This window comes from Argopecten irradians, chromosome 11 (assembly GCF_041381155.1).
Source record: "Argopecten irradians isolate NY chromosome 11, Ai_NY, whole genome shotgun sequence".
Classification (NCBI taxonomy): domain Eukaryota; kingdom Metazoa; phylum Mollusca; class Bivalvia; order Pectinida; family Pectinidae; genus Argopecten; species Argopecten irradians.
The window spans coordinates 12136810-12160813 of record NC_091144.1 but is presented as its reverse complement, the minus strand read 5'-3'; the positions used below and the strand labels follow the sequence as shown (position 1 = coordinate 12160813).

Here is a 24004-nt window from a genome sequence, read left to right as displayed (position 1 = left end):
ATTTATACAAGTTCTGTTCCCCTTCCCCCAAGGATGTTTGTGGCCAAATTTGGGTACATTCCATTCACAACTCAATGACTAGTAGCGATTTAAAGGATTTACCTCTATTTCCCCTATTGGGCCCCGCCCCTCCTGCCCCGTGGGGTCAGAGCCAAAATTTATACAAGTTCTGTTCCCCTTCCCCCAAGGATGTTTGTGGCCAAATTTGGTTACATTTCATTCAGAACTCTATGACAAGTAGCGATTTAAAGGATTTACCTCTATTTCCCCTATTGGGCCCCGCCCCTCCTGCCCCCAGGGGGCCAGAGCCAAAATTTATACAAGTTCTGTTCCCCTTCCCCCAAGGATGTTTGTGGCCAAATTTGGTTCCAATCCATGCAGAACTCTATGACTAGTAGCGATTTAAAGGATTTACCTCTATTTCCCCTATTGGGCCCTGCCCCTGGGGGATCAGAGCCAAAATTTATACAAGTTCTGTTCCCCTTCCCCCAAGGATGTTTGTGGCCAAATTTGGTTCCAATCCCTGCAGAACTCTATGACTAGTAGCGATTTAAAGGATTTACCTCTATTTCCCCTATTGGGCCCGCCCCTCCTGCCCCGTGGGGTCAGAGCCAAAATTTATACAAGTTCTGTTCCCCTTCCCCCAAGGATGTTTGTGGCCAAATTTGGTTACATTTCATTCAGAACTCTATGACAAGTAGCGATTTAAAGGATTTACCTCTATTTCCCCTATTGGGCCCCGCCCCTCCTGCCCCCAGGGGGCCAGAGCCAAAATTTATACAAGTTCTGTTCCCCTTCTCCCAAGGATGTTTGTGGTCATGTTTGGTTACAATCCATGTAGAACTCTATGACTAGTAGCGATTTAAAGGATTTACCTCTATTTCCCCTATTGGGCCCTGCCCCTGGGGGATCAGAGCCAAAATTTATACAAGTTCTGTTCCCCTTCCCCCAAGGATGTTTGTGGCCAAATTTGGTTCCAATCCATGCAGAACTCTATGACAAGTAGCGATTTAAAGGATTTACCTCTATTTCCCCTATTGGGCCCTGCCCCTGGGGGATCAGAGCCAAAATTTATACAAGTTCTGTTCCCCTTCCCCCAAGGATGTTTGTGGCTGATTTTGGTTACAATCCATGCCAAACTCTAGGACAAGTAGCGATTTAAAGGATTTACCTCTATTTCCCCTATTGGGCCCCGCCCCTCCTGCCCCTGGGGGGTCAGAGCCAAAATTTATACATGTTCTGTTCCCCCTCCCCCAATGATGTTTGTGGCCAAATTTGGTTACAATCCATGCAGAACTCTAGGACAAGTAGCGATTTATAGGAAACGTTCATAATGAACTAATTGTATAACTTGTTTTGTCTTTCCAGAAAGGTGAAGCCTGCAATCCAATTGCTGTCTCCAACTTCTGAAAAGTATAAGTGGAAAAATCCACGTAAACGAAAAAAGCTCAAAAACAATACGAGGAAAAGAAAACAAGGCAAGACTGATGACTGCATACCTCGCAGTGTTTACAGTGTTACACATTGCAAACGTCCGTGAGAGACTTGAAAAAGGGGCGCAAACAATGTTGGATTGTTAAAGAATTTCATGCCGAAAAACAACAGTACTAGTAATGAATATGTACGTGATGATATTCCAAAACTGAACGATATTGTTTTTCAGTATGATATCAATCTTTAAAAGTCATGAATGTGTTGAAGAGATGAATAAACATTTCACAAAATTGTCATTGACAAAAAGAACAATGCAATGAAATTGAGTACATCACAAGGAATCAGTCTACCAACCCACAGAGTGAAAGGACAGAGTGAAAGGATAACTTCGTCAAACTTTGACCTCGTCTGTAAAAAGAAAGAGTCAACACCACCTGAAAGTCTCCTGAAAAGACTTCTAAGGGGGGAATAACTCTTTTTTCCAGCAAATATACTGAGTCTTGAAGAAACCATGCGCCTGCCAGAAAAAACATACATAAATAAAGTTTTAATATCTCCATAAATGAGAAGAGGAAGTTTTACCCTGAGTTCCCATTTCTCTGAAACAAAGTCAATTTGTGTTGAGTTCATTGTTATCCCCCGCTTTCTCCGAAACGGGGGATATTAATTTGGGTTTGTCCGTCTGTCTGTCAGTCTATGTGTAACACTTCGCTGCCGTGCGATAACTGTAACAAATGTAAACCGATTTTCTTCAAACTTGGTGACAAGGTTAAATGCCTTAAGGGCTCGGCCAAGTGCGATCGCGACTGTTGATGGACCTTATTTAGCGGAGTTATGGCCCTTTGAATTACTAAAGGCGTCAGTTTCTGCGACTTCCGACAATAACTGTAATAAATATTAACCGATTTTCTTCAAACTTTGTAACAAGGTTGAATTCCTCAAGTGCCTGGCCAGGTTCGATCAAATCATTCCGCGGATGTTATTTATTAGAGTTACGGCCCTTTAATTTACTACAAATGTCATTTTTCTGCAGTTACTGTGTAATAACTAACAAATCTTAAAACTAATATTGTTAAAACTTAGTAACAAAGTCAAATGCCTTAAGGGCTTAGCCAAGTTCGATCGCCAATTTTGGCAGATCTTAATTAGCAGAGTGTTGGCCCTTTGATTTAATAAAAAAAAAGTCACTCTCTGCCATTTCCGTACAAAAACTGTAATATAAGGGTTAACCGATTTTCTTCAAACTTGGTAACAAATATAAATACTAGTATAACTATATTAAGAGCACCGGTGACACGTATCGAGCAATAGTCACGCTAATTTGTTCACATGCAAACTTATAACCACTGACCAGTGAGACGAGTAGTGAATGTCATTTGTTAATCTTACGAGTTATACTTTGTAAGTAGGGTCTAGAGATCGGACGCTGCAGGTCGGTTTTCTGATACTCCGGGAATCGCCTATCGACTTTTAGGAAGTTATATTTAACGAATTTATATTCTGCATCTTTTGATTCCACACTTTTAGTGGAAGTATATCACAAAGACGTTATCCCCGTTGTGAAAGAGTTTTTATCACTTTCAACAGAACACTAATACTAGAAGTACTGCACATGTTTTCATTTTAGGCTCTTGCTTTTTCATCCAACCTCCGCAATGATTATATGAAAATCTTTCAAATAGAAGGAAAAGATGAAATCAGGTAGGTAGAATCATAATGATCTATAATAATCTTCTCCACTCACAGATGTGATTGAACCAAATACACTTCATAGATAGAAAGGTCCACTTCAAATAACGGCGGCTTCGGAAAAATCTATTATGACGTCATAAACATGACGTAAAACTATTTCCCGCCACTTGCTCAACTAACCCTGTGGCTCAACTAGCCCCACTCTCCCCTACTTTTCATAGATAGAAAGGTATTAAGAACCTTCACAAAAATGTGAATTATATGACCTTGGGGTCTCGCATCCACCCCTGGAGAGGGGGTAAAGTTTGCTACAGTTTATTTAAGGAAAACACGTTAATGAGTATTGTTTGCTCACTTTTCATAGTAAACTTAACCCTCTCCCAAGAGGGAAACGAGAGACCCCAGGGTAATATAATTCACAGTTTTTGTAAAGGACCTTAAAAAGAAGTTTCTTGAAATTATAGTAAATTTTAACCCTTTTGGCCCCTCCCACAGCCCCTTGCGGATAGGGGACTTTATAATTCACAATTTTGAATGGTCGTATGCCTTAGAAGGTTTATGCAAAATTTCATTGAAATTGCTTCAGCAGTTTTGGAGAAGACGTCGAAAATTTTAATTGTTTACGGATATACGACGGACGACTGCCACGCACAACGAACGCACGAAGGACAAAAGGCGATTAAAATATGACCTAAAAATGCTCTCTTTTACGTAATTAAACACGCACCTCGCAAAACATACATTTAACACACCGCATGCATGGAACGCCGTACTTACATGACCATAGCTATTAATAGAAACCTTTTGCAACCAAAGGTATTCAAAATCTCTTATTCTAGATTACTTGAAATTTAACCAACATATCTGATAGTTTTTTCCGAAAAGTGCATAGGACCACCTTTATATGTATAATAGGTTACAGTACAGTGGGATTCCTGTGCTACCAGATCAATTCCTCTGATCATTAATTTTCTGTTATCAAAGGAGAGGTACGACCTATATCTATATACATGTATGTAGGCGACCCGCACCTTTAGATAGCGTCATCAGTTTACGGAACGGACACGGCACAACAGTACGGACACGGAGGCATTGCTAAATATTACGGAGTGTACAACTCATTATCAAAGTCAACTTCTCTTATTAACGTGTCTGTTTAAGGAAGATAGCATTATGGTAAAGACTTTATCGATAATCTATAACAACTCTTCCTTATAGAACTATCGTTCCGCGATCCGCTTGTCCGTTTTAGGGGGCAGCCTACTTATATAGCTGCTTATCACTAGATAAATATACACAACTATCTGGTAACATTTTCTTCGATAACGATTTCAAAATATTTCACAACCAGGTGTTTAGAAATACGGTTAAATTATAAAATACATCTACGAGTAAGATGGATAAGTCATGGAATTTTTTTTTGTTAATGAAAGGAAAGTTTTTGTATGATTTGTATAAATATATGGCTACATTTGTTAGTTTTATCAGTGTAGCTGGTCTGTGATAGTATCAGATGAACGTGTATATACCCACCCAGTGACATATTAACCATGGAAGATGGATGGAGTGTATTGGTTCTATTAACCTTATGTATTTTCACGCTGTGTTGTTTACAGTCAACCGTGAATTCCCAGCATCTGATACCAGAGGACGATTTCTCGCTAGGTATTGTTAATAATTTGTTATTATTGAAGAATTTAATTTCTCACCTGTATTTTTAGAAAGGATTTATTTCGTTCAATAATGCATGTAGTACGATGGCCGATGACATCATAGATATGATATATGTAAAGCGCAGGAAATTCCAAAAAAAAAACCAATGAATTTGTTTGACTGAGTGCAAGAACGCATAAAAAGATTGGTAGCATCTCACTGCTACACATGTGCATTATGCAAATCGTATCATAATCAGTTCAAAGGTCAAATCACGAATCAAGAAAATAGGGAGAAAGCTGTGAACAGCGGTGTCCGAATATCTAATGCCAATGTTCATATGATCAAAACAAGCCTTCAATATTGTCTCTGAATGAATGGGTTCTAATGTCCCGTTCTTATTGCCATTATGAACAACTTTATATCTTAATTATCTATGAACATTTGCTCGCAATATGATTTCATATAACACGTTTGTACTCGTATCTGCTGATAAATCATTAAGATTTATCGAATAATTAAATTAAGGTTTGCACGTTTGCTTTATAACCGAAGTGAAAATGATAAAAGAATTCTTTTAAGTAGTATAATATAAACACACGATTGTGCAGGGATAAAACATTCCCCTGTCACCAGTAAGACAGTTTTAAATTTCGTGTTAAATGAGTCATGACCATAGCTGTTAATGGGACGTTAATTAATCAAACAAAAAAACAAAGGCTATGTGGACCGTACACAACGATGTATCACCAGGTGACTTATTATAACGGTAAAGGTAACACGCAGCTGGTTACCGATCGCGAGTTTACGTATATATATGTACATTGTATTTGTATATATGTGTACTTTACTTAAACATAGTATTACGTGAATATCTTCATATAAAGCATGTGTAATCAGTTGAACATGTTATAAGGATATACGGTGTACGTACATGTACAGTTAAATAGGATTAAAGTACACAATACTAGAGTTCAGGATCGTTAAATTGTACCTGTATTCGTAACCTGTTCAGCTTTACGTTTGTTATTTGACACGTTAAAGATATATGTAGTTAAAAGTCACAGGGATTTTATATTATCGTTTTCATTTTAAAACACATGCAAAATGTAATCGGCAAAATACTGATTAAATTTTCTCAATTAAAAAAACCATTACTATGATCAGATTTTACATAAAAGATTCCTAAAACCTTAAATAACTACAGAAATATGCATTGTTTTCGATTATACATGTCACAACACAGAATTGACCCAAATTTGATTGATAAACAGCTATTCTTAGTACAATGTTAACAAGAGGCTAATGGCCTCGGAGGTCTCTGGCAATGCTGTGCACTGCAGTTGATCCATGCTTTTTATTATAATATCTCTATAATCATTTTATAAATTAAATTAAGATTGGGAATTACAACAAATTGTCTCTTTTTAAAAAATGCCAGTATAGCCCTGGTCAATTGTTAAAGATGCTCCACCGCCGACAGTTCATAAATGATATTCATCATTTGAACAATAATTGGTGTTTAATCATGTATATATATGCCTAATTAACACAAAAAATAACATGAAATAATTCTTTTCGCCTTTGGTGCATGCGCAATTATTACTTCATTCCATATAGGATATAGTGCAACGGAATTGTTTCGGGATGCAATTAATTTTTTTTCATATTTTCAACTTTATAGTGAACAGTCGGGCAAGGAATGCTAAAGTCGGTAAAAATGGTGTGAATGTATCCAGTATAATTTCTTATGAAATGGAAAAATAAAATCTCTCGTCAAAATCTGTCTGCGTACGAAGAAATTAATTTAAAGTATGGGAATTCTAAAACGTCCTCCCGGCTCACTATGTCCGTGGTTACATTTCCACACAGCCTCGCTTTCAACGCTTTCAACTTTTCTTTACTTTAATGGTCAGAACTGGGAAACTAAGCAGAACTTGAACGTCGTATTAATATGTGAGAACTTTTGGAAGGCCAATGGACGCATTTAGACTGGTTTTCTTTGCCCGACTATTCACTTTAAGTAAAATAAGAAGCTCAAAGTTTTCAATGGTGGTAATTGTGTAAAGTAAGTAACTTTTGTAACTGAAGAAAAATACTTAATTGTCTGCTCCTGTTTTTGATAGAGAAAAAATACCATTTGTCAGTGGTGGAGCATCTTTAAATTTCCCAAGATACTTCGGATGATGCACCATTATTTGGCATCAATACTCAGAATACTCAGAATGTAACTTGTGCACTATGACATAATATCACAGCTGAAAATGCATAAAACACAGAAACAAAACTCCTCCCAGTAAGACATATGCTATATAGGAACAGTGTACAAATATGTCGATATCTCCTAAAGGGATGAATATATGATCTTCAAATTGTATCAATGTTCTCTTCAACATGACCTTTGTCATCATTCCAAATTTCATTAACATAACTTCTCTAGATTTTAAGAAATCTTGCTAACACTTCCGGTAAGTAGAAAAAAGCTCTAACTCTAGCATGTCTCTAGCTAGCCAAAGACCTAACAGACTTCAGACCTAAAAACTGGTCAAAACGCAAAATATTGATGTAACATTAACTTTTGTATGGAATTATTATGTGACTATTGAAATTAATTTGTTCTTAGATAAGGTCATACATCGTGTTTTGATATACTGTACCATCAATATCGTAAAAACAAACACTTCTTTACAGGTAGAAGTATTTGTCTAAAAAACTGCTGCATTGGCAGTTATGAGCAGAATATCCTATTTCCCTTTTTTCCGGAAACTTGTTTGTGAATTTCATCGCATGCATATTCATTATTCATGTAGTTGGCATTGTGTCAGCATCTATCAGCGTCACGATATCCACCCCTGAAATATCTCAAAGCAAAACTGAATCGAATAACGAAAAACTATGACTTTAAAGATGGGCGTCGCTTCTGTTAAAGGATTGCTATGAAGCCTGAAATTAGTTTATTACTCATGAAATGTTTTCTGTACATAATCCAGTGGAACACAGAACGAGATATGTCCATGGCTTCCTAAGTAGGATAAATTGTTATGTGGATTCGAGATATTTATGTATTGAATCCATATGTCCGTCATAATGCTGCATTGGACAAGATCAAAGCTAGAAATGCATCTTTAAATAAGAACGATCTGTTTGAAGCTATATATTACTATACATACATTTGACGTTGGCATGTATTGTACAGAATATTGAGATGTCTTATTGTGATTTTTTTTTCGTCAATTATCACCGTAATGTGTTGTTGCAAAATGTTTTACAATGAAGCTTTAATCTGTTTCCGTTACATACTGCAGGTGAAAACTGTACTAACTGCAATGGCGTCTGTCTGAACAACACCTGCAATGGTACGTGCGTTAGTGGTTTCTATGGAGATGAATGTGAGCTAAACTGTACATCGAACTGTCGTTACGGCTGTAACCAGACGACGGGTTTGTGTAATTATTGTGCCCAGAACTACCATGGGGACTATTGTAACGAGACCTGTTCGCCTAACTGTTACTCCGGGTGTCGGCAGTCTGGTCTCTGTTTTGGCTGCCAACCGGATTGGTACGGAGACGTGTGCGAGAAAAAATGTCCGGAAGACTGTAGGCATGGTTGCGATGCTAAGACAGGAGACTGTTCGTACGGCTGTAACGGGGACAGATGGGGCACGAGATGTAACAATAGCTGCCCTGAACACTGTGTAAATGAGTACGGTTCGAGCTGTTTTCAAACCACGGGCTCGTGTATTAAATGCGAACCTGGCTATACAGGCGATATGTGTTATGAGCGATGCAAAGATCCTAACTGCTCGAAATGTATAGATAATTCTGGCCAACAGCACTGTTACGAGTGTCTGCCGGGGCGGACAGGTGGCCATTGCAATGCCTCATGCCCTGCTCATTGCAAGGATAACCAGTGCGATCAACTCACAGGAACCTGCACATGCGCAGCAGGTTGGTTTGGAGATGATTGCTCAATGCAATGTTTTGGTAATTGTTCAAACTGCATTGATGACAGCACATGTATCCGATGTTTTGATGGTTACTATGGTGATACGTGTCAGGACGTTTGCCCGAGTCATTGTAAAATGTGTTCCCGTGACGGCAAAAGCTGTCTCGGAATGTGCGATGGTTGGAATGAAGTTTACGGTGATATGTGTGCATGTCGTCGATCTGAGTGCGCCAAAAGAGACACACAAGGGACTTATAAGTGTTTGCAGTGTAAAAACGAATCCTGGTTTATTCAGGACGAAGGATGCTGCCCGTGTAGTGAGCACTGCAACGGCACATGTGACACCAATAACGGCACATGTACAGACGGTTGTCTTGGTGACTACCATGGCCCGACTTGTGACACGGAATGTAGTCCCCACTGCAATGGATCCTGTGATCCTTTGACAGGACTTTGTAAACACGGCTGCCTAGGTGACTGGATACCTCCGACCTGTGACATGAGATGTAGTGTTGAATTTCCTTACTGTAATACATGCCATTCGTTTGCATTGCCACCGGAACACGATGCCTACTGCAACCAGTGTGCAGACGGCTATTACGCGTATCAGGGAAACTGTGTCCCTTGTAGCCACTGTTTAAATCAGAATTGCAGTTCTTTGACTGGAGTGTGCAATGGTCCATGTGTGGAAGGCTATCATTACTCATCTATTACACATATGTGCGACGAGAAATGTAACGAAAACTGCATTGACCGGAAGTGCGACAATACAGACGGAAACTGCACCCTAGGATGTCAACCTGGATTTTATACAGAGAACTGTGGCCTTGCCTGCTCCGCCTATTGCAGTGACAAGGGGTGTAACCAAACGGACGGAACATGCTTTAGTTGTAAGGACGGAGCGTATGGTCACTATTGTTTCTTCGGCTGTTCCGAACACTGTGTCACGGACATCTGTGATCGGGAGACAGGGGCATGTTCAGGTAAATATAATATACTATAGGCCATTAATAACACTGCTTCAGAAGAAATATATGGCTTATTGCCATGAAAGAAATAAGTGAAGAAAGGATGTCTTTATTTGTAAACCATTTGACATACCTTAACGTACATGTAGTGTATTACAGTATGAGCAAATGTTTGGCTTTTTGTAGACCATGTTAGGCGCTCTGATACTTTGGGCACGCAAGGTACATATGTAAATCGTCTTTGTAACATGTTGCAGAAACCATTTTAGTTAATGCAAAATAAGTTTGATTTCAGTAGTATTACAGGCAGTGTGCAATATTGATAGTTGTACAGATAAATATGTTTTTTTAAAGCGCAGCGGACACCGATCAGCGATTCCTCAGTGGGGGAGCTATAGCCGGGATCATCATGGGGTCGTGTTCGGAGTGGCTCTCATTTCTGCTTTCTCCTACTAAGCTTGGGAACACATGTACCCTTTGGCCAGATATTTCAATATTTTAACCAATATTTAAGATTTTTTTCGTATGTTTTAGAATGTAAACCAGGTTACTATGGAGCGAACTGCGCCACGAAGTGTGATGGTTGTTTAGATGTCACCTGTAATCAGACAACACACTGTGAAACAGGTTGCATGCCGGGAAAATACGGAAGTTACTGCGAGAAAAAATGCCCGGAAAATTGTTACGTGTGTGACCAAACTTCCGGGGATTGCCTGATGTGCGACACTGGTTTTAGTGGGGTTGGGTATAGAGGTGCCAACTGTAGCATCCCATGTCCAGAGTGTGTTAACAAATACGACAACAGCACTTTTACATTTCATGGTTCTTGTTATCCAGGGAACTTTGGATTGCTCTGTTCAGAAAATTGTGGCAATTGTTTCCAAACGAACGATGTAAATGAATGTGAAAAATTTACTGGCTATTGCTCGAATGGTTGCACTTCGGGTTATTATGGAATGACATGTAAAGATGAGTGCCTGAATTGCCAGCCGGATGACAATAAGAAGACGATTTGTGATGTCACATCAGGTATATGCCAGGATGGCTGCCGTGCCGGTTTCTATGGTTTGATGTGCAATGTTACATGTGAGGATACAAACTGTCTTAATAATGCCTGTGGGCGGTTCAATGGCACGTGCAGTAACGGATGTGTGGCTGGTTGGCAAGGTGACAACTGCAACATTGGTAAGTCATCGAATTCATCTCTGTTCTCTGAATCATTGTCTCACATACTGTAAATCAACTTTCCATGATAACAAATACAGTTTTGGATTTCCTTTTCAGTAGTTCTTATCAACTTTCACGAATTTTCTTTTGGTCGCGAAAGTAATAACATGAAACACCGCATGTTACAGAACCACACAGTATCGTGCAATGTCTTTTAATTACATACATGTATCTGAAACCAATTTAGTAAACGAACAATCAGTTTGATTTAGTAGTATTACATACAATGTGCAATATTAATGGTGGTATATAATTATGCCTTTTTCCAGCGAAGCGGACACAGAACAGCGATTCCTCCCTCAGTGGAGGAGCTATAGCCGGAATCATCCTGGGGGTTGTGTTTGGAGTTGCTCTCATTGCTGCTGTCTCTTACTTCGTTGTTCGAAGGTGATGTATCATGTGTCTTTTTATTATGGTGGATTCATGACGCTCATATTAAATGTGTGAGTTTGATGGCATTTCAGCTATCGCATTATTTTATGTCGCGTTACTGTAATTCAACTTTGCCGAGCAAATTATATTGACTGATCAAGTTATAAAGCGACTTGTTGAGATAATTATGTTGGCAAGTAAATTTGTCGAGATAATTGTGTCCAAAAGTCGACTCATATCTGGAAAAGTCATTTTAGCTGTTTACGACGAGGTCCATGATAATGTATTTTCACTTTCCAATATGATCATGTTGGCAAGTCATGGTATATTTTGATTTGCCGGCATGAATATCTCAACTAGTCATGTTGTAAGAGTATTCGACAAAATTAGCTTGATGAAGTCGAGTTACCGATAACACGATGGCAGAATTATGTCACCATAGTATACAATGTACATGTACGATTGTTAGCCAGAACCTGCTGGTGTTCCTCAGGGCGTTCTTCTCTTACCATTAGAAAATATTACGGAAATAAACAAATTGAAACAAATTGAAATTGAACCCAATGTAATTCCTTTACAAAGAACAATACTAATGACATTTTCATTTTTTTAAAAGTCATCCGGCTGTTTTGATAACCAACTTTTTTATTAGCTCACCTGGCCCGAAGGGCCGGTGAGCTTATGTCATGGCGCGGCGTCCGTCGTCCGTCCGTCCGTCCGTCCGTCCGTCAACATTTAATTTAAATCGCTACTAGTCATGGAGTTCCGCATGGATTGTGACCAAATTTGGCCACAAACATCCTTGGGTGAAGGGGAACAGAACTTGTATAATTTTGGCTCTGAACCCCAAGGGGCAGGGGCCCAATAGGGTAATAGAGGTAAATCCTATAAATCGCTACTTGTCCTAGAGTTCTGCATGGATTATAACCAAATTTGGCCACAGACATCCTTGGGGGAAGGGGAACAGAACTTTTATAAATTTTGGCTCTGACCCCGGGGGCAGGAGGGGCGGGGTCCAATAGGGGAAATAGAGGTAAATCCTTTAAATCGCTACTTGTCCTAGAGTACATGTATAAGTTTTAGATCTGACCGTCCGGGGGCAGGAGGGGCGGGGTCCAATAGGGAAATAAGAGGTAAATATTCAAATTCTTCAGAAAAGAAACAATGAACCTGTATTCAGAACATGACTTGACATTACAAACCAGGTGAGCGATACAGGCCCTCTGGGCCTCTTGTATTGTTTACACATGATGTGGGCTCTGTTTATTTTACAGCCGGAATAGAACCACGGCTACGAGAACAAGATTACCCGATCGTGAATTTTCTTTAGACCCTAGATAAGCGTTCAATGTAATGATGGTGTTAGGTATATATAAAAGTAAGTTCAAGGTATACGAAGTAGATGGTGGTGGTACAAATAGTCGACTGTACACTTACGATACACAGTGTATCTAGCAGATTACTCTATTGTTACACTGAATTAAAAGATCATTCTATTTAATATACATGTACTTATTTTTTCGCTAGTCCATTGATATTTTCTAAACATCTTAATTCTGCTATGTCGTTTGCTATAGGTGTTATCCAAGTTAGCCCTTTTTGGTGTCACAGCCCACATTTGTGCGTCTTAAGCATTGGTTGTCATATTTTTGATATGCATTGGTATTTAACACACATTAGGTGTTCTAGCTTAGCCAATGGTGCGCACCACTGGATATGCTAAAACACCCAATGTAAGTTACACACCAATAAATGGTATGCCTGCTTGGTAATTGGGATATTTTGTTGTCTAAATGTTTGGTGCATTGGAAACCGCTGTATGATAATAACACAATATTTTATCAACCCTATGGTTCTTTATACTACAGGTCCAAAACCAACAAAGGTTTTACGTTTGAGACCCTGAATGAATAGAGCCACGGTAAATGTTGAAAAGTATTTATTTCTCCAATGAAGACACCAAAATTACACCTGAATTTTCACATGGACTTGATATGAATTACTTACATGTGACGATTACTTAGATTTGCTGAAAAAATCAAACATTCTTATATCCGCAAAGGTTATGCATCCCTAATAAACATAAAGAATGTCATCTTTTTAGAAATAATCGGGGTGTTAATGACCAAAAGTATTGAAAATGAGAGGTGAGCCACGCCTTCACTTGTAATCATTCCGAGTCGGTAGGCAACTATTTTTGACATTTAAATGATATGGATGGAATTGAATACCTGTACTTACAATCAGCTCCATGTGGTAATTTTTAAGCATGCTGATCCATATAACACGGAAGCAATTTCACCTTAATGTATATCTAACCTTTTGGACCCCTCAAAATGCGCATCCTGATAGCCAAATGAATGTAGACTCGCGATATAATTTGCCTTGCAACCCTACATGTACCTGCATTACTCTTTGTTGTCTCGCTTGGTCCCCTTGTACGATACGTATCAATTGTATTACAGCAGAGGAAGAAGGTAAGTGTAAATATTATATATAAACTATCCTTCATATACACATTATTCCATCGATTTTAAGAAATGTCTACGAAACGTCAATATGAATTCGACGATTCTTATATGCAGTTTCTTGCATAAAGACATTGTTTGATTGATATCGACATTTGACATTTCATCACCAATATGGGATTTGCAAAAAATACAGTTTCATACATGTACTCGTGTATTCCCTTCCTGGTAGAAATTTAATTGCATACTACGGTACGGGCACTGTCTTATGTAGGAACACAGATACTGTTCAATGATCATTGCCTTTGGTTCAGACCCTAAATAATTCAGATTTCAACCGTAGTATGTATTCATACTGAATGTCGCAGTGGAAACGGTGTACCACTTGAATCTGCCTGAAGCCAGATAGTACAATATAATTAAATTCTCGCACATTCTCCCTAATGTCTGCCTTGCTAAACCTTATTGGTACCAATTCAACATATAGCAATGCAGAGTTTTGGTACGAATGAATTCCACTTTGCCAGCAAAGTTTGGTATCTTTTGTTGTATGCTTAAGGCATCAAAGTACAATGTTATGGAAATGCATGAAAACTAAAGCCATAAGTTATTGTTTTGACTTACCTGTGAATAATTTCATGTTATGCAGTCTTTTTGAATTGATGTACAACATCAATGTGTATCTGCAGTGGTTTGTTGGTTTGGTGGTTGATCCTATTAACACTCAAGGTTATTTATGGGCGGCCTCCCCTGTATGTAATGTGATGTGTATATGAATGTGTATATGACTGTGCATGTATGTATGTTTTAAGAGGCTTCAGTATATTGGAACTCTTTGCCTTATCATAGTGTTATCTCAAGCCAAAGACGGAAAGCAACATACCCCAACCGGTAACATTATACTGAAAACAGGCAAACCAGTTGTCCCACTATGCCGAGAGCTAAGCAGGAAAAGAAACTGTATCTCGACCAAGGGTCATAACACAGAGTCTTTCTCACAGGCGCAAGGCGGTGTCAAGGGAGACGTTAGGAAGAAAAAAGTCGATTAGAGGAATTGAAAATGTAAGATCCCAAATTTAGTTGCATTTTACTATCATCAAACAGGCCAGTAGTATTGGGGAAGGATTGTCCAAACAGACTGACTCATTTATGGATCATGGCATATGATTATTCTCTAACATACAGTCATTTAAATGAATTATGTCAATATTATATAAAATATATCAATACATTGATTCAGCGACAACGAAGATTTGGATATAAATGTGCATAACAAAATGTGATAATAACGATAGTTTTTAATGACATTGTTTTGTATTTGTAAAAGTGTTAAAATGTACATTGAATTTGCATTTTTAAATGGATACAGAATTTGTTATTCTGAGGTGAATTAATTTGTATTTTGCTTACCTTGAAAAAGATATCTCAACTTAGAAGAGGTTGCTATTGACGATGGATACTATCGCATTTGTTTATTTGCAGGAGAGCTCATGGCCGTAATTTTTAGAGATGAAATTGACTGATAAGAACAAATACAGGATGTATGTTACCTCCGTGGATCTACCAACGATCATAGCAGTAATACGTACATCTGTGGTCGGGGACCATTGGCTACGCTGTAAATGGAATAGTGTGGATTAGCTAGATGTCCATCAAACAGATCAAATATCGCACATGACTTTAACCTCCTTCGCTTTTTTCCCCGACATTGTACGCATACACGTTGGTTTTGCCAGAAACGGCTAAACATTGGACAATATCGTACGTTATATGCATTTGATAATCGTGAAAACGCCTTGAACAGTGTATAGTATAATAAGGTGAATACCAGGGCGGACAATCACGTGGTTAGTAATTTATTTAGGAATGATTTATCAATTTAGACAGCAGGCATTTGTATTAATATAAATTCCTCGACCTTACTTGTGCGCCAAAATATAAATATTTCCTGAAAGTTGTTAAAACAATCTGTTCCATGGTTCTGGTGGATAAGTAAATTTTTCTATTTCAGATGATTGATATTAATGCTTCTGTTTGTTGTTCACCAACACAATGAAATTAATACAAAACTAAGTTTCATTCCAGATTCCTGTATATTCTTTGTTTTATTTTGTGGTATTTATTAGGATGAAGATTGTGTTCGAGGTGTAAATATATGGATGATTTTTGAAGGTTAAATTCATTAATGAAATAAGTCTAATTAAATGTAAATCGAACACAAACTTAACATACGTTACATCACAATAACCTAAATCTAGAGAGTACTTGAGTATTGTGACGGAGATACATGTACGTGAAGCCATGTTCTGTCATTGTTGCACACCAAGTCTTTTTGAATTTTTAATCCCTGCTTGTAACAGCACAAAAGCTACTCAATGTCAGTAAGTATCTGTATGTGATTACAGCATGGCGTTTACCAAAGATGAAATGGGTAGTATTTTGTGTAATGTAATTTGTGACATTACGATAGGTACATGTAACTAGGCATGACTGTTCATACTTAGACATACATCCTCGCCTTGTGTGTGTATGTGAATACATATAACGTAATACTTATTTACAATATATATATAGATATGGTTCGTGAATTGAAAGTTCATGTTAATTTCAGAAAATATCATTTTTGTTTCATATTTTTCTACGATGTCATGAAATTAAAAGAATCTGTTTATATAGTAAGAATAGCATCACAACCCATCCGTCATTACCAGGTGTCACAAATGTTATAATTGTTTATGTGTGCTTTTTTATATTATTTTGGCAGAAATTTGATGGATTTAAGAACTGGGTAAATAGGTTATTGTAAGTTTTACCTACAGCTAACTTTGAATGATGTTAATTGCTGTAAAAATGTTGTATTAAATCAGTCTATATAAACAGAGATGATGGTAATTCCTTATATAAAATATACTTATGACTAAATACATTTGTTTACTGTAACTTTATATGGAAGGTTCTTTTCTTTAACTTTATACGGAAGGTTCTTTTCTGTAATTTTATACGGAAGGTTCTTTCCTGCAGCTTTATACGGAAAGTTATTCCTGTAACTTTATACGGAAGGTTCTTTCCTGCAGCTTTATACAACAAAAGGTTCTTTCTTGTAACTTTATATGGAAGGTTATTTCCTACAGCTTTATACAACAAAAGGTTCTTTCCAGTAACTTTATACAGAAGGTTCTTTCCTGTAACTTTATACGGGAAGTTCTCTCCTGTAACTTTATACGGGACGTTCTCTCCTGTAATTTTATACGGGACGTTCTCTCCGGTAACTTTATACGGAATGTTCTTTCCTGTAACTTCTTTATACAGAAAGTTCTTTCCTGTAACTTTATACGGAAGGTTCCTGCAGCTTTATACAGAAGGTTCTTTCCGGTAACTTTATACGGAAGGTATATTTTATTACTCTACCAAGATGTGCATGGAAGATAAATATATTCATATTTCATGATTATATGATTAATGTAAAAATTGATATTGTTTGACAAAAAAATATAAATAATAAAAAAAACTCACTTTATATGGAAGGTTCTTTCCTGTAACGTTATACGGAAGGTTCTTTCCTGTAAATTGCTGATGGCACAATATTATGATTACTACTGGTAATCTAATTAATGAATAAAAACACTTCTCTTCGAAGTCAAAATTTGTCTTGTATTGACCTTATTTCTCCTATATATTTTTGGAATAGGAATTCAAATCATAAAAAAATTGAAGAAAATTAAAGCATATGTCCGTGTGCTTGTTTTTGAGCTATTGTCACTCAAAGATACCTAGCTGACAAAATATTTATGGTAATTTTTCCGTTTTGACCATATACACGAGTAATTAAAGCCATAATTTCCTATTGAAGCGTTTGGTATGTATGGATGTTGGTAGAATTTATTTTCCATATGTCTGTTTTTAAAAATATATCAGTTAATTTTGAGCTGCAGATAATGAAGGTCTGGGGCCATGATTGACTACATTGAGAGATACATGCGGTACTCTTCCGAGTGAAGAAAGGAGGAGTTCCGAACCATGGCCATGCTTGTCCTTCAGCACCCATCATTTGAAACTGGTGTTGTTTTTCTTCGCTTTGCATGTGTGATCCGTTTCTAAAATTTCCTTTTCATTATCAGTCTTGTGTTGTTCAAGGTTAATTATTTTATACTCTGAATGTCCATTACTTTAGTTACATATAAACCAGATGACAGGGTGACCTGATGCCTGCTCCACAACACTTTCCCTACCTTCATAGACTTTTCACTTCTTCGGTTTTTCAGCTTCAGAAGTCCTCTTTCTAATCCTGGGTGGTATTTCTTCCTGTGCCATACTAATAGTTGTTTCCAAGAACACCTAGAAACAGCTTGGATCACTAAATTCATCTCCATCACATACTGGGTTCTCTCATCAGTCCAACCCCCCCCCCCCCCCACATCACTGTAGTCCGTTTCCTTACCATCTACATGTTGTCTTCTTCCTAATCCTTACAATGCCGATTGTTTGACTCCACAATTTACACATGAACATATATAGCCAATAGCATTGGTCTGGCTACAAGAATCCAGTTAATCGAATTACTTGTAAACGTGCTTTGGACCTTTTCTGTTTTGTGTTTAATTTGAATTAACATATCTATATTCCCATTGTTAAATCTTATTAGACGGACAGATCGACACATTAAACAAAGTTCTCCCATTTTCCATCTTCTTCTAAAAAGTCGTTTCTACCACCAGTGGTGACAGTCCTTAAGAACAGTGGATCCACTGTACATGTACAATGTAGCTTTACCGGAGATCTACGCTATGTGGATTGTTCTTCAAGGTTTTTAACTATTGCCTTTTTGAAGGCCGTGGATGAGATCAATTTTGAAATAATGTTCAAATGGATATTCCAGTCGTTCTCTATGGAATTTTGGAAATGCGGATGATATCTCATTAGTGGCAACAATGTACTTCCTAATCAATGTGTTTGGAGGGATGAATCAGATTACTTACAACATAACACGGGCAATAGAAATAGATATATTTATTAAATCACAATGATATGTTTCCCACAATCTGTTGCACACATCGAAACACACACTATCAACATAGATCATAGATTTTATTTCCGTACACGAACCACTTCCAAGTGTGTGACGTCATTGGCAACAAAACTTCGCTTTAGGAACATTGACCAATCGTGGACTTAATTTTGTATTAGCCAATGAAAAATGACTTATCTTTCTTATTTTTTTGTCATTTTTCATTGGCTAATACAAAATTATCTTTAAGAAAGTCGTTTGTGATTGGTTAATTAAAACTGAAGTTTAGATTTAGGACTGTTCCATTACACTGACGTCACAGATAAACAATAACATTGGAGGTGACAGAAAAACAAGCTCTTTGTACACAACAATTACAACATATGTCATGTGTGAGAACTCATGACGTCATACCCGCATGGTATCAAATACAACCATTACGATATATCAGAGACATTTATTTCATTATGAAATCAGAGATTTAAATAGTATTTTACTACATAAAACTCTTATGATGAAACAGGACATTGAAATATGTTGTTGGACTTTAAATAAACAACAACACTGAATGATATCATACTGGATGATGTCATATATATATATTTATAGACACGCCATATACGGTGTGATAATGAGCCATGGGATGATGTCGCCGCCATAGGACATTCTTTGTGATCTTCTATGCATTAAATAGATCAGTTAACGTAACTATAGCTATTCAAAAATGTATAAAACAATAAGCATCGCCATACATAGTCATCAATAATTATAATGTCATGAAAACAATTCTAGTGACTTCTCTTCAATAATTCGTGTCATGAAAACATTTCTAGTGACTATTCTAATACACAAAACATTTCATACATGATTTTTCGTGTAAAACCAAACTTTTGCAATTCACAATACTGCATGATGCCATAAAGATTAGTTATGGTCATTGTCGTTCATGATGAAATGATGTCATATATAAAAAGAAGTTTAGTTTTTTTGTACCATCATACAGTCGATGTGTTACTTTCACAAGCTCAACCCAACGTCATACAATAAGACTATATGACTAGAAACTAGTTCCAAAAGGACACTTAACACTTGATGTACTATCTACAGTTAATACACATCTCAACACGTACAGTGTATCTCTAGTCCAAACTTACAACAATAGCATTCAAAGCGATATAAATTCATACTTTTTTTCCTAAATAAAACCTAGTTAGATATATATGTCATAACATTATTTTGTTATAACTAAAACATGTTTCAATAGAATTTTAACTCAGAAATATCTATGAAATCATACAATACTTAACGTAACATAAATTAGTCATTAAAATTCAAGGGAGGCAACTTTTTCATTTATCATAGATGTCAATCAGTAAACATTAACAGCTGGTTATCAAAATAAAACGCTAAATCGAGTTATCTAAACTGTAAATGCAATATTATTCTTCAGTTCAGTATTTGCAAAGGACTAGGTAGGGTAAGGGTCTTTTGTGGCCCCCAAATCCGCTATTTTTCAAAATCTGTTATTTAAGGATGTTAATCTTGCATTTCAAATATTAACTACATACACGACATATTTGATAGTGTTATTAGGTAATATAGCAGTTCTAGTTGCCATGACAACCATTTTTATTACATATAAATTATGCAAAATGTGAAAAATTAATCAAAATTGACCTATTTTATGCAGTTTTTCATCTAGTTAACATAGAGCGCATTCTAGAACAAACTTTTATATTTCTCAAAATGGTGTATTCTTCGTGTCTGCTAATTCCCTTAAAATATAAAGTTTGTTCTAGGTTATGCTCTATTGCTTTTAAAAGAAAAACTATCAAAAAATATGCCAAAATTCACCAAATTTTCGAATTTGCATAATTTATGCAAAGTTACCATGGTTATATAGCAATAACATACTTTCTGTCAACAAAAATATCAGTAAGTTTTTATTCAATATTTCAAAAGCAGCAAATTAATTTCTATATACTTACTTTGAAATTTGGTAGATTTAGGGGCCAAAGAGAGCCATTACCGTATCTATAGTCCTTTAAAAAATTTAAGATTTCATTATTGCTGAGAATATCATGCATATGTAAGAAAACCTGTTTAACTCTCCTATAATTCAGATGTTTCTCCTTTTTAGAATAGCAAATAAGTATTTAATTACTTTGTTTTCATTGGCTAATATTGAGATTAACTGACTTTGGTTTAATATAACAATATGTATTTTTTCAAATTTGTTAGAACAAACCCAATATGAATAGATCTACAAAAAACAACAAAAAACCAATTTATTTGAGATTTTAAAACTTCTTTCGATTAGACTTACCTATATCATCATGATATATCCCATCAGATGCTTATTTATTCTATAAAAACGACTGGATAAACATTACACTGAGCATGCACTTATAATCCTAAATACATTAAAGGGTCACTAAACGTACATTCTGTCAACTTAACAAAGAGCTGCTGTCATCAATCATTGACACTAGACACAGATCTTGTTACAATATACAAAATTCTGTTGGCTGCCAAAAAGGGCTCTCTCACAACATGTAATATTTCTACAATCAATAATACCAAGTTAGTTTATAATAGAAACAACAATTAAAACAAGTTTTGAAATGGTTTACATTCGACCAATGACCACTCTGTACATTTCTCGGTCAATCGATCCACTGACAAACAGAAACAAAGGGGAGTAACTCTAGTTACTACTGGTAAAGCTCAACAAAAAACATTTGTGCAGGTAAAATATTTACGCATGTTCAAAAAAGGTAATATGACAAAAAATTTGACTTTTGTACCATCATAATAGTTTAATTGACTGCTGAAGAGAAACATTGTAGACTGCTGAAGTAAAATGCTGTTGAAAAGTTGTTAGACTGCTAAAGTGAAACATTGTTGAAATGTTGTTAGACTGCTAAAGTAAAATGTTGTTGAAATTTTTTTAGACTGCTGAAGTGAAATGTTTTAGACTGCTGAAGTGAAATATTATTAGACTACTGAAGTGAAATGTAAGACTGCTGAAGAGAAATGTTGTTTAAACGTTGTTAGACTGCTGAAGTGAAACGTTGTTAGACTGCTGAAGTGAAATGTTGTAAGACTGCTGAAGTGAAACATTATTAGACCGCTGAAGTGAAAATTTATTAGACTACTGAGGTGAAATGTTGTTGGAATGTTGTTAGACTGCTAAAATAAAATGTTTTAGACTGCTGAAGTGAAATGTTGTTGAAATGTTGTTAAATTGCTAAAATGAAATGTTGTTAGACTGCTGAAGTGAAATGTTTTAGACTGCTGAAGTGAAATATTATTAGACTGCTGAAGTGAAACGTTGTTAGACTGTTGAAGTGAAATGTTGTTAGACTGCTGAAGTGAAATATCATTAGACTGCTGAAGTGAAATGTTTTAGACTGCTGAAGTGAAATGTTTTAGACTGTTGAAGTGAAATGTTGTTAGACTGCTGAAGTAAAATGTTGTTAGACTTCTGAAGTGAAATGTTTTAGAATGCTGAAGTGAAAAGTTGTTAGACTGCTGAAGTGAAACGTTGTTAGACTGCTGAAGTGTAGGGTTGTTAGAATGCTGAAGTGTAGGGTTGTTAGAATGCTGAAGTGAAACGTTGTTAGACTGCTGAAGTGTAGGGTTGTTAGAATGCTGAAGTGAAACGTTGTTAGACTGCTGAAGTGAAATGTTGTAAGACTGCTGAAGTGAAACATTATTAGACCGCTGAAGTGAAAATTTATTAGACTACTGAGGTGAAATGTTGTTGGAATGTTGTTAGACTGCTAAAATAAAATGTTTTAGACTGCTGAAGTGAAATGTTGTTGAAATGTTGTTAAACTGCTAAAATGAAATGTTGTTAGACTGCTGAAGTGAAATGATTTAGACTGCTGAAGTGAAATATTATTAGACTGCTGAAGTGAAACGTTGTTAGACTGTTGAAGTGAAATGTTGTTAGACTGCTGAAGTGAAATATCATTAGACTGCTGAAGTGAAATGTTTTAGACTGCTGAAGTGAAATGTTTTAGACTGTTGAAGTGAAATGTTGTTAGACTGCTGAAGTAAAATGTTGTTAGACTTCTGAAGTGAAATGTTTTAGAATGCTGAAGTGAAAAGTTGTTAGACTGCTGAAGTGAAACGTTGTTAGACTGCTGAAGTGTAGGGTTGTTAGAATGCTGAAGTGTAGGGTTGTTAGAATGCTGAAGTGAAACGTTGTTAGACTGCTGAAGTGTAGGGTTGTTAGAATGCTGAAGTGAAACGTTGTTAGATTGTTGAAGTGAAATGTTGATAATCTGCTTAAGTAAAATGTTGTTAGACTTCTGAAGTGAAATGTTTTAGACTGCTGAAGTGAAACGTTGTTAGACTGCTGAAGTGAAACGTTGTTAGACTGCTGAAGTGAAACGTTGTTAGACTGCTGAAGTGTAGGGTTGTTAGAATGCTGAAGTGAAACGTTGTTAGACTGCTGAAGTGAAACGTTGTTAGACTGCTGAAGTGAAATGTTGTTAGACTGCTGAGGTGAAACTGAGTTAGAAATACATAAATTTCTCTAAAGGGCAGAAGTGTATATCAAATCGACGAAGTGAGGTTAACACAAAGTTTCTGACTGCCTCCATCTTTAAAGTGTCTGCCAAATTGCCAAGGTCTTGTTTGACTGTCATGCATGCATGTGTTAAGTGTATACAGATTTTTTCAAAGTTCAAAGTCATTAATACAACTTAATAAAAAAGTGGAATAAAATCCTGTAAAAACAGTATCATTATTATTCCTTTCATAAACTAATATATTTGGTAAAAACTACAATGTAGAAAGAGTTTGGTTTGATATTGAAGCTAGCAGCTGGTCCTGACGGGCTCCATGATACTGGATGCATGAACATATACACCTGTATACAAGTTACAAAAGACAGTAGCATGAAATACAAATACAATATAGAAGAAAATGTAATAAGTGTAATTAATATAAAACGAACACAAAATGGAATAACTCTGTGGTTTATCTCATATTGCAGTGTTTTAAACAAATTGTTTGTAATTATTACTTTACTGGATATTGTATTATAAATAACAAGATAAAACAAATATTAAAGGAAGTTTAAGTGAAGTAATGAATGCTCCAAACCACAATAAAAATTTGACTGTTGGTTTTATATTATATGTCTCGAGTACTAGTATGTCTCGAGTACTAGTCTCCAGTACTAGTATGTCTCAAGTACAAGTATGTCTCAAGTACAATGTCTAACA

At 36.4% G+C, this 24004-nt stretch overlaps 1 protein-coding gene across 6 annotated transcripts; it reads left to right on the top strand.

Annotated features, from left to right (window-relative positions):
- Positions 1-4491: 4491 nt before the first annotated feature.
- LOC138334753 (multiple epidermal growth factor-like domains protein 10) lies at positions 4492-16640 on the top strand. 6 transcript variants are annotated; one of them, XR_011210163.1, is made up of 7 exons: positions 4492-4791; positions 8085-9707; positions 10227-10877; positions 11189-11306; positions 12566-12669; positions 13160-13212; positions 15242-16640. XR_011210163.1 is itself a non-coding variant. In XM_069283465.1 (6 exons), the coding sequence occupies exons 1-5, from the start codon at positions 4677-4679 to the stop codon at positions 13203-13205; spliced, it is 2553 nt and encodes an 850-aa protein (XP_069139566.1). In that variant the 5' UTR covers positions 4492-4676; the 3' UTR covers positions 13206-13212; positions 15242-16640. The 6 variants fall into 6 exon arrangements, 4 of the variants coding, with proteins under 4 accessions (XP_069139566.1, XP_069139567.1, XP_069139564.1 ...); XR_011210162.1 differs by having other exon boundaries at positions 12566-13212; XM_069283465.1 differs by lacking the exon at positions 12566-12669.
- The last annotated feature ends 7364 nt before the right edge of the window (positions 16641-24004 follow it).